Genomic DNA, 10,067 nt, shown 5'->3' with positions numbered 1-10,067 from the left:
GGAGAAGCTGGAGATGATTAAGGGACATCCCCAGAGTCACTGCCGTCCAGCCGTGAGCCACACACACTCCTCCCCTTCGCCTTTGACTGAGGGCTTTGGAGGTGGCAGCAAGCGTGAACCGCCCTGGAAGGTGTGCTAGAAACGATGGTGCCATAAAGTCCTTTTCCAAGGAGAGAAACAATGACAGGGCCAGGAGGCCAGAGGTACTTAGCTCCAGAGGATGCCCACGATCCTCAGAGAGCCTGTGTCGCGGATGTGAGCAGTTATAAGAGCTCCTGCTGAGCCCGGAAGTGGCGGACAGGAATTCTCTCCTTTTTTTGGGGTCCTAAGACCTTTGTGCATCTGGCGAAGCCAGAAAGATGGACACAAGCGGGCAGGCGCTCAGAGACCCACAAGCCTTCTGCACAAACTCGGGAGTCCGTGGACCCTGGCTGAGAAGCCCCCGTTGTGGTGGCGGGGCGGGGGGGGGGGGGCTTGGACGTGGGTATAAGTCCCCAAATCTCCCAAACTGAAGGGCGCTCTGGAGACGGGGGTCCTGCACTCCACCGCTTGTTAGAGCTTCCTGCCCATCACAGGAGGAAGTGGGGGACTAGACAGGCAGGGACACTCTGGGGTCAGGACAGTGACTTCTGAGTGGTGGGCAGAGCCAGGCCCACCCTTTCTCAGCCAGCACAGAGGTGAGTTAAAATGGAAGTTCACACTCTGGCTTGACTCTAAGTCACGTTCTTAGCTGGTTACAAAGTACCAGGAACCTTCCAGAACACCATCTCCTTTGGGTTTCAGCACCACCCGGGGATGTGGATATTTCGGTCCCATTTTGCTGAGGGAGAAACGAGCTGAGAGCACTTGCCCGGCCTGCCCAGGTCCCACCTCCAAGCAGAGTCAAGCCCAGAGCTTTGCTCAGGACATAGAAGCTTCCAGAGATGGGCAGAGACCTTCCTTCACCCAGGGAATCGCCAATGCCCAGGCCTTAAACCGGGGAGGCGGTCAGGTGACAGAAGCTAGAAGAGCCACCTGGCTTTTGCAGAGAACCTTCTCCACAACCTCAGAGAACTGGGCCCTGCCTCACTTCCCTTGAAGCGCGCGGCCTCCCGGCCCCTCTTTTACCAGGGACCAGGCACTGAGATGATATTTCTGCACCTTGGAAGCCCAGTCTGGGGAACCGGGTCCACCCTGCTGTCCGGGGTGGGGGTGGGGGGGTGACAGGGGGTGCTGCGGGGAGCCAGAGAGCGCGAGGCCATCCAAGGGCGTGAGTACCCCGCCCTCCGCGCCCCGGCCTTCGGGGAGCTCGTCTGTGGTCAGGTTTGTCCTGAGGTCTCAGTCTGCGGCCTCTGCTTTAAGTAAGACCACGCCAGCCAGTGCTTCTCCAGAACCGCCCCCTTGGGCTTTGGCCTCACACGCGGCATGGGGCATGTCCATTCAGAATGAATGGTGTGGCGGCTGCCACTTCCAACCAGCTGGGCCACTTTGGCCAGTGCCCTTTCTCACGCTGGATCGGGTCTCAGAGTCTGTGCCCATTCTGGGACACCCCTTCTCCTTCCACCACCCCTCTGTCAGCTGCTGGGGGGCACTGCAAACTGGAAAATGAGCCACTTCCAGAAGTTCACGGCCGCTGGAGGGGGTGGGAACCCCCCAGAGAGCACTTTGGCTGCGTTTCTGCAGCAAAGAAGTACAGCCATAAGACCACATCCTGTGATGCGCCCGGAGGGAGCCTGCTCAGGGCCACAAGCCCTGGCTTCCCCTTCCCCCAGCTCCCACAGCGAGACCCGAGGACTCCAGAAACTGCCCGGATCCCCGAGGCCCTGGGTCCAGCAGCCTTCCCCGTGGACGATTCTGTGACCGACAGGCAGGGGCTCTGCGGGAATCTGGATTTCAGCATCACCGTTTTGCTCTGACTGCCTAGTGACCCACTTACAAAATCAGGTTACGCTCCCTTTACTCGTTCTGGTGCGCTGGGGTTGGCTTTGGGGATGGATGGCCACTTCCTTCCGTGGCCGCTTGCCAACCACAGGGCCGACCGCCGTCACGGAGGACAGCGGCGCTCACCTTTCCGGGCATGAAAGCATCACCTGGGGGCTTTACAAACTCCAGGTGCCCAGGCTGCACCTGAGACCAATCAGAATCTCCAGGTGGGGTCTGGGCATCAAATCTGGCAAGGCTCCCAGGTGACAGCAATGGCCGGCGAAGGTGGCTCACCCGATGAGTCCTGGTGGTCGCTGAGAATCCACAGGAAGCCAATTAGTTCAGGCCCCTCAGCTTTCCTTCTCTGGAAAACCGGACCAGATTCGTGCACCGCACTCCATTAACAGCCATGTCTAAATGCAGCCTCCTCCCCACCCCGCCCCCTTTTACCTTTTTATTCCCTCCACCAGGGACGTGGGTGATGTTATCCAGGGACCCGATCTTCGACTGGACTCTGTCCTTGAAGTCCAGCTTCTCAGATTTTACCTCCACCTGGCCGCCTCCTGGAACACAACACACACGGGGGCACCAGGCCTTGAAGGAGGGCTAAGCAAGCCATTCCAAGTAGACCCCAATCCTTCGGAGTAGACAAGACGGTCCTTCATTTAGAAGGTAGTCTGGGCACAGGTAAGAGCCCTTCCCAAGGGCTGGACAACAGTTTGCTCTCTAACCAAGGTGTGCATCAATATTTGCTCAACAAATTCTTCCTCCTTAGTTCATGCAAAGGTCAACGACAACTCAGGGTAGGAGAAAAGATTCTAAATTCTAAAGTGGTCGGCTTCCAAAGAGTGAAGTCTCTCTCGGTCAACATCCTGTAAAGCCACAGCCCTGCAAGGCCTCCGAGTGAAACTAAATGGCAAAATGCACCCTTAACGAAGGAAGGGCCCTGACCCCTCCCCCTCCTCGGACACTAGGTGCCGCACCCGAGTGTGGGAGACGCGGCCAGAGAGGGAGACAGACAGACATCCTTCCTTTCTGGGGAAGGATAAGGCCACCCAAGAAAGCTGCTCATGGCGTGAATGGAGGCACAGCTGAGGGATGGTTTTCGCTGGGAGAGACCAAACTCCCACAACAAGTCTAAGGGAAGCTGGAACGTGATGAGAGACAATCCGGACTACATCTGTGCCAGCCTTGTCTCCCCACAGGAATGCTTCAGCAAGTACGGATTCAGCTCTGAACCGGGCCCACGGCAGAAGTCCCCACTCTGGACCCCCGGGCAGGAGTTAGAATCTAGATCTACGCTGGGCAATACGGTAGCCACCAGCCCCATGTGGCTACTTAAGTTTTAATTAAATACAATTAGCTCATTTTGTCCACCGCACTGGCCACATTTTCAGTGCTCAGTAGCCACGTGTGGTTGGGGGCCACCGCACTGGACGGAGCAGGTCTAGAACACTTCCATCAGCGCAGGGAGATCTCCAGATAGCTCTGATTTTCTTGTGGTGTGGGAAGGGGAGCGGGGAGGGAAGCATGGCAGAGCTCCAACGGCATTTACTGTCGAAACAAAGTCACGGCCGGAGCTTGGCAATGGCTGGCGCAGGCGGTGACGTGTCCCCTGTGTGGGCTGGGAACCAAACTGGAACATCCACAAGCCAGCCTTCGGGAGCCAGATCAGGCCTGTCCCCAGCTCTAGAGGCTCTGTGTGCAGCCTGCTTGGAGAACCAGGTTAGGGCTTAGGACCCGCCCCCCTTCGTCACGTTGCCTTGGCCAGCATGGCGCCCTGCTCAGGAGTGAGATGGGAGAGCCACCCCTCCCAGGGCCCAGCAAGTTCCACCTTCGATGCTCCCCTCGTCAGCCCAGCCCATCAATCCTTCCCAGCCACTTTAGGAGAAGGCACCACCCAGTCCCGTCCCGCACCTCCCCCCACCGACCTTCCCGGCCTTCTGCAAGGGCTACCTGGCTTATGATGGATGTTGCCTAGCGAGCCACACTTGGAGGTCACCTTGCTCAGGTCCACTGGTTTGTACACTATTTGCACCTGGAGGCGGGAGGGGATGAGGGAGAGACAGAGAATAAAACAGGATGATTTAATTACGGGTGTAACCCCACGAAAAGCAGCCGTGTAAGTCCAGGCCCTGCTTGGACGGCGTTTCCTGTCCGCCGCGAGGAAGGCACCCGGTCATGGTGGGAAAATGTGTTGTTGGATTTCTGCCAGCCCTGCCCCAGGGGAGGTGGGTCTTCAGAGAATGACTGTGGGATTGAAGTGCCCTCGGTCCCACAGGGGGAAAACAGGGATATTTGTCACCGCGCTGGGCCCACACCGTTAGTTTAAAAGAGTCACTGTTTCCTGAGCTGAAAGTGACACTGCATTCGGTGGGGACAAAGAAAGGAGGGATCCATAGGATCCATTTGTACCGCACTTGGACAGTCTTGTTGGACAAGTCAGAAAGCCACGTCTGCTGGTCCTCAAAGAGGAGCGGGCAGAGTGGGGTCGGTGGGGGCGCTTCCTCCCAGGAGAGGCTCCCACAAAGCCCAGCACCGCAGCAAGTGTGGGGACCTTCGGCAAGCAGCACCCAGAGCGGTTTGGCAGCTTGGAGGGAAGAGCCAGCTGGCACCTGGACAACACAGCGTCCTGGACATTTCGGTTCTCGAGCTCAAGGAGCAAAGCGACAGCAGGAGACGGGCAGACGGCACAGAGGACCCAGCAGGTCAGTCCCCGAGAGATGGAGCACAGCTCGGACACACACAGGGCTCAGAACCAGCCCGGGGCCCAGCACGCAGCCTGGCCGCACTGCCCGCTGCCCACCCTCCCGAGGGGAACGACAGCCGCTGAGCGCCCCACCGATCTCAGCCCAAGAACCGACTCCCTGGAGGGGATCCCCCACAGGGACCCCCGCATCGGCAGATGGGTTTTCTGGAGGAAGCCTCTAGAAAGCCGTGCCTGTGAGGGGGTCCCTGGATGGTCACTGAGGGACACTTCCCAGGGCCTCCAGCAACCCCCCGTGTGAGGCCACAAGAGGCCAGTCACCACGGAGTGGGAGCCCGGAGTTACCCAGGAGAGAGATGGCCTCCAGCCAGAGAGCCAGACGAAAAAGGAGGGAGATCGACTTCTGTCTAAATCACCTGGAACAATTCCAAATGATTTTAGTTCATTAAAATCATGCTGGCGTTTGCCACTTCTTGATGGAGAGTTGACCGAGGCCAACAGGCGCCCTTGGCCTGTGTCTGTGGAGTGAGGCAAGGGGAGCGCCCAGGTGTGGCAGCCGGCGCCCGTGCAGGTGGACGGGCAGGGGGTGAACAGTCCTGACGGAACAGGGTCTGGGAGACAGCGCGCTGAGAGGCAGGGAAGGGGCCACAGGCGCTCCTCCTGGCACGAGAGAGAGGGACGTGAATTCTGTGGCCCAGACTTCCCTCTTTCCCCTCAGCCCGGATGAGGTAACCTGGGGAGAGGAGGGTGTGCACAAGGAGGCAGAGGGGACAGGACTGCCTGAGGGTAGGAGCCAGGGCAGGGGTGGCAGGAGGAGTGGAGGCCCGGGGAGGGAGGAGGCCAGGCCTGGAGTGGAGCCCAGAGCCTGCGCGGGGCAGGGAGGATCCCAAGGTGGACAAGGGAGCTGGGCCTGCCAGCTGGGACATCCCCTCCAGGCTAGGGAAGGGAGGGCCACAAGCCAGAGGCCGGAGGGCCCAGGCCAGGGGTCTAGCGCCCCCAAAACACCTGGCTAGGTGCCCAGAACCCCCAGCCGCCTTCCACCAGGAGAAGAGGTTTCTGCGAAGGTTCCTACTGCAAACCAGCAGTGGCCACGCTCCAAGGACAATGCTCAGGGCCAGCCTGAGATATCCTGCGGCTCTTTGCCAGGTCACATAGGTTAGCCGGAGGCGGGCAGAGAGGGCGGGAGCACAGGAGGTGCCCTCGAGGAAGTCCCCTCATGTCCTGGGCACTGCCATCAGCAGTGGGAATGTACCGTCTGCCCCGAGCTCACACCTGGAGCTACCTCTGGACCCCACAGCCCAGGCCCCACCAGCACAGCCTCCTGCCGGCCGACCAGACAGGAGTTAAACCAGAGAACAGGCCTCGCTCCTCCGGCCAGAGCCAAGGTCTGCAATAGTGATACCAGAGATCCAGGCGGAGCTAACACAGCAACCAGCACTCTGCGCGGAGCCCACGGTTGTGGGCCAGGGTGGGGGGTGGTCCTCACACCTTCCCCTTCCTTCTGGTAGCAGCGGGACAGGTGAGCAGGGTTGGGGACACAGAGGAAAACGCTGAGCAGACACTGGTGAGGAAGCGTTACGGAAGCGCCATGCAGCTCAGGGCGGGAGACAGACTCACATTGCAAGAATAAACCTCGGGGCTGGGCGCAGAGGTGCGGGCCCAGGCTGGGCACGTTCTGGAGAGACAGCCCGCCTGGGGCTACCACTGTCCCCCGCCCCCTGCCACCCTCCTGGCTGCCAGCCAGGAGCAAGGCACCTGCTCTCAGAAACCGTCCCCCCAGCCGGGGGTGGACCTCAAAGGGGCTCGACCCTCCCACTTTGATGTGTTTAAATGTGGTTTCCAGTCAACCCAGAGGCTGGGGTAGGGGCCGCAGAGAAGGGGGGCCCGGCCGCGGGAGGCCCAGTCCGTACCCACGGTGAGTGACCACGGAGTGGCCGGGAGGGGAACAGCAGAGCTGATGGAGTGGGTAGGTGAGAGGTGAGAAGGCCAGCCCCAAACCTCAGGGACTCCCCCACTAGGGACACCAGGCGTCCCCACGACATTTGGAGGGAGCCAAATGTAAAAGGCTCCAAGGCAGCATTTCTCTGTCAACTCCCAAGCGCCGCAGGCAGGGTCCCCTGTGCACTTTTGGGGGTTATTTTTCCCCTGAAGTCTCTGCCAGGAGAGGGGCCGGTTTTACACCTGAGCTGAGGCTTGGGGATCTGCTCGTCCCTCGCAGATGCAGGAGACAAACACGAGCAGGGACTGGACTTTTCCTGCTCTGAGTGAGGACAGCAAAACATCGCGTCTGCTCATCAGAACGGACGTGCCAGCCGCCCACAGGGCTGTCCGTCCACGGGGGACGAGGGGACAGAGCCCAGTCTCAGACGCTGCCCCTTTCCTCCCAACCTCAAACGGGCGGCGGGGCTCCCAGGAGCCCGTGCCGGGCGGTGGGTGGGGTGGACCCGGGGTATTATGCCGTGAGGACCTGGCCTCCAGGTTTGGGCCGGAGAGAGGTTCAGCCATCCTCCTGTTCTGCAGAGGCCGGGGGCCCCACAGGTGCTGGGGTCCCACCCCTCCTAGAACCGTGGACACGGGTGCAGGGAGCCTGGGGGGCACAGACTCTGCCCCCGAGGGCGGTTTATTCTCTGCAATGTCTCGCAAGTGTATATTCTCATGCCGCTTGTTACAAACCAGAACCACGGAACGGGCCCAGGGAAAGTGTGACGATACTCACACTGCCGCCTCCTGGCACGTGTTTGATATTATCCTTTGAGCCACACTTGGACTGGACGTTGCTAAGATCCAGCTTCTTATTAATTATCTGCACCTTCGACAGCCAGAAAAAAGGATGAATGTCACATCACGCCCAGACGCACCTGCTCTGCCCTGACACACTCCGCTTCCTGCCTTGAGGGCGGGGACCAGGCTCCAGGCGGAGGGCAGGAGGTCTGAGTCACAGCTTCCAGGCAGCCCCCCCCCCCCCCCCAGGAAGGCGGTTCCGGAACCGTGAGTGACTGCGGGCGGGGCAGGCTCCACCTCACCGAGCTGGGTTTGCAAAGCACAGCCACCGGGAGGCAGCTCTTCCCTTCACCAAAGGGCTGCACCACGGAGGCCCCCCAGAGGGCACATCTGAGGCCTGGAAACTGCAGCTGAGCGGCCGCCAGGCTGGGCCGGAGCGAGGTGTGCTCGATGACGTGTTTAAATGAATGAATAAAAAGTGCCATCTGTGTCCTCATTCACACACCCACCAGGCCCACCAGAACGTTCGCGAGACCTTTCTGTGGCTGTGCTCAAGCCTGTGGGCACTGCGATTACATACAGACAGATCTCCCTCTATTTTAATCCCAGACCCCACCCAGACCTAGAATTAGAATCTCGGTCTCCCCTTGGTGCTTCGGCCGCACGGCGAGGTTTGGGGATCGCTGCCATCACGGGGAAGAGACACAGATGACTCTGGAGAAGACGGGTCCAGACACCCCTCCACGTGAGGGCTTTGCCACCTGGAAGGCAGGGTAGGTGCCTGACCTTCTATCCATCGGCTCGCCCTTGTCCACAAGGCCGCCAGGGGCTTAAAGGGAAGCGGGCACATGTTCCTGAGGAGCTGTGGTCCAGAAAGCTGTGGTCCCCCTGTGTTTCTAAGAGGCTTCTCTCTCCAGGCACCAGGGAGACGGTGCGGGGATATCACTGTTTTAGCGGTGAGTGATTTTTTACCCGATTTGTCTAACAACGGAAATGCACAGACGACCGCGGCACAGAGGAGACCTCCCCGTTACCTCTGCTGGGGCTGGGCGACCTCTTTATCACAGGTGTCTTGCCCCACAGGCACTCCCTGCTTGCAAACTGTGCCTTAGTTTCCCATTCATCGCTGATAACAGCGGCCAACTGGATTTCCCGAGTAAGAGCCAGCGTTGCTCTCTGAGACTCTGGCAATGGCACCGAGATCTCAGCGTGGCCAGGCGGGGGCCGTTGCTCCAGAGACGCAGGATCCGTGAGGCTGGCTGTGGCTGGGGGTCGGAGCCCTGGCCCGGCTCCTGCGGGTAGAAGGGTCCCAAACTCTGACCCAGGAGCCACAGTCGGCCATCAAGGGTGCCACAGGTCCTCGCAAAATGGGGAAATGAGGACGTGACAGCAAAATTCTGTCCATCCTACTTTTTGGTGTGAAAATGGCCTTTCCTTTATTAAATCATTAGTTGTTACATTACATTGATAGTAGACCATATTTAGCATTTTGAGATGTCCTTAGCCTGACGGAATAAAAACAGAGTAATCTTCTCTCGGACCCCATCCCTTTTTTTTTCCCTTCGTTTTCCTGGTCTGGATCTAAAAACCTGGTAAGCACATATCTAACCCCCCATTTTTTCTTTCTTTCTTTTTAAATTTTTTTTTTCCAAAGTTTTTATTTATTTTTGGGACAGAGCGAGACAGAGCATGAACGGGGGAGGGGCAGAGCGAGAGGGAGACACAGAATCGGAAACAGGCTCCAGGCTCCGAGCCATCAGCCCAGAGCCCGACACGGGGCTCAAACTCACACACCGCGAGATCGTGACCTGGCTGAAGTCGGACGCTTAACCGACTGCGCCACCCAGGCGCCCCCCTTTCTTTTTAAATTTTTAATGTTTATTTTTTGAGAGAGAGAAAGAGAGCACGAGCAGGGGAGGGGCAGAGAGAGAGGGAGACACAGAATCCAAAGCAGGCTCCAGGCTCCGAGCTGTCAGCACAGAGCCCAGCGTGGGGATCTAACTCACAGACTGTGAGATCATGACTTGAGCTGAAGTCAGACACTCAACCCACTGAGCCACCCAGGTGCCCCCTAACCTCCCTTTTTCATTTTCTTTTATGTTCCTTTAAAATAAAAAGCTATGGGGGAGCCTAGGTGGCTCAGTGGGTTGAGTGTCCGAGTCTTGATTTCAGCTCTGCTCATGATCCCAGGGTCGTGGGATCGAGCCCTGCCTCAGTGTGGACCCTGCTTGGGATTCTTGGGATTCTCTCTCTCCTTCTCTCTCTGCCCTTCTCCCCTACTCTCATGCTCTCTCTCTCAAAATATAAAAATAAATAAAATAAAAAGCCATGTATTTTTCATTAGAAAAGTAACATAACATTATGATTTTGAAAAATAGTTTAAACAAAGCAAAAAACGGTTTTCCTGCCACCCTATCACAACCACAATTTCATTTTGTGATATTCCCTTGAAGTCACACATATATAAATAAAACTACCACCATGTACATATAAATGGTGGTAATTACTTACATACAATAATGTATCTTGCTTTATCAAGTAACATCATCTCCTAAGCATCTGCCTTGTCTACAGTCATCAGAAGGATTATTCTGGGCACCTGGGTGGCTCAGCCGGTTAAGTGTCTCACTTCCACTCAGGTCATGATCTCACGGTTCATGGGTTCGAGCCCTGCGTCAGGCTCCATGCTGACAGCTCAGAGCCTGGAGCTGCTTTGGATTGATTCTATGTCTCCCTC

The 10,067-nt window shown here is 57.9% G+C and overlaps 1 protein-coding gene across 17 annotated transcripts in view; it reads right to left on the bottom strand.

Moving 5' to 3' along the window:
• Positions 1 to 10,067, bottom strand: part of MAPT (microtubule associated protein tau) — a 101,053-nt gene that overhangs the window by 4,799 nt on the left and 86,187 nt on the right. For 12 of the 17 annotated variants that reach the window (XM_043584874.1, XM_043584870.1, XM_043584872.1 and 9 more), the window contains 3 exons: positions 7,326 to 7,418; positions 3,859 to 3,940; positions 2,353 to 2,465 (listed from right to left, as the gene is read on the bottom strand). In XM_043584874.1, the coding sequence (XP_043440809.1) occupies positions 2,353 to 2,465; positions 3,859 to 3,940; positions 7,326 to 7,418 (288 nt within the window). The remainder of the gene's footprint in view (positions 1 to 2,352; positions 2,466 to 3,858; positions 3,941 to 7,325; positions 7,419 to 10,067) is intronic. The other 5 variants (XM_043584873.1, XM_043584877.1, XM_043584882.1 and 2 more) reach the window with 1 other exon arrangement.

Source organism: Prionailurus bengalensis, chromosome E1 (assembly GCF_016509475.1).
Source record: "Prionailurus bengalensis isolate Pbe53 chromosome E1, Fcat_Pben_1.1_paternal_pri, whole genome shotgun sequence".
Taxonomy (NCBI): Eukaryota; Metazoa; Chordata; class Mammalia; order Carnivora; family Felidae; genus Prionailurus; species Prionailurus bengalensis.
This window is presented reverse-complemented; position numbering and strand designations above follow the sequence as displayed.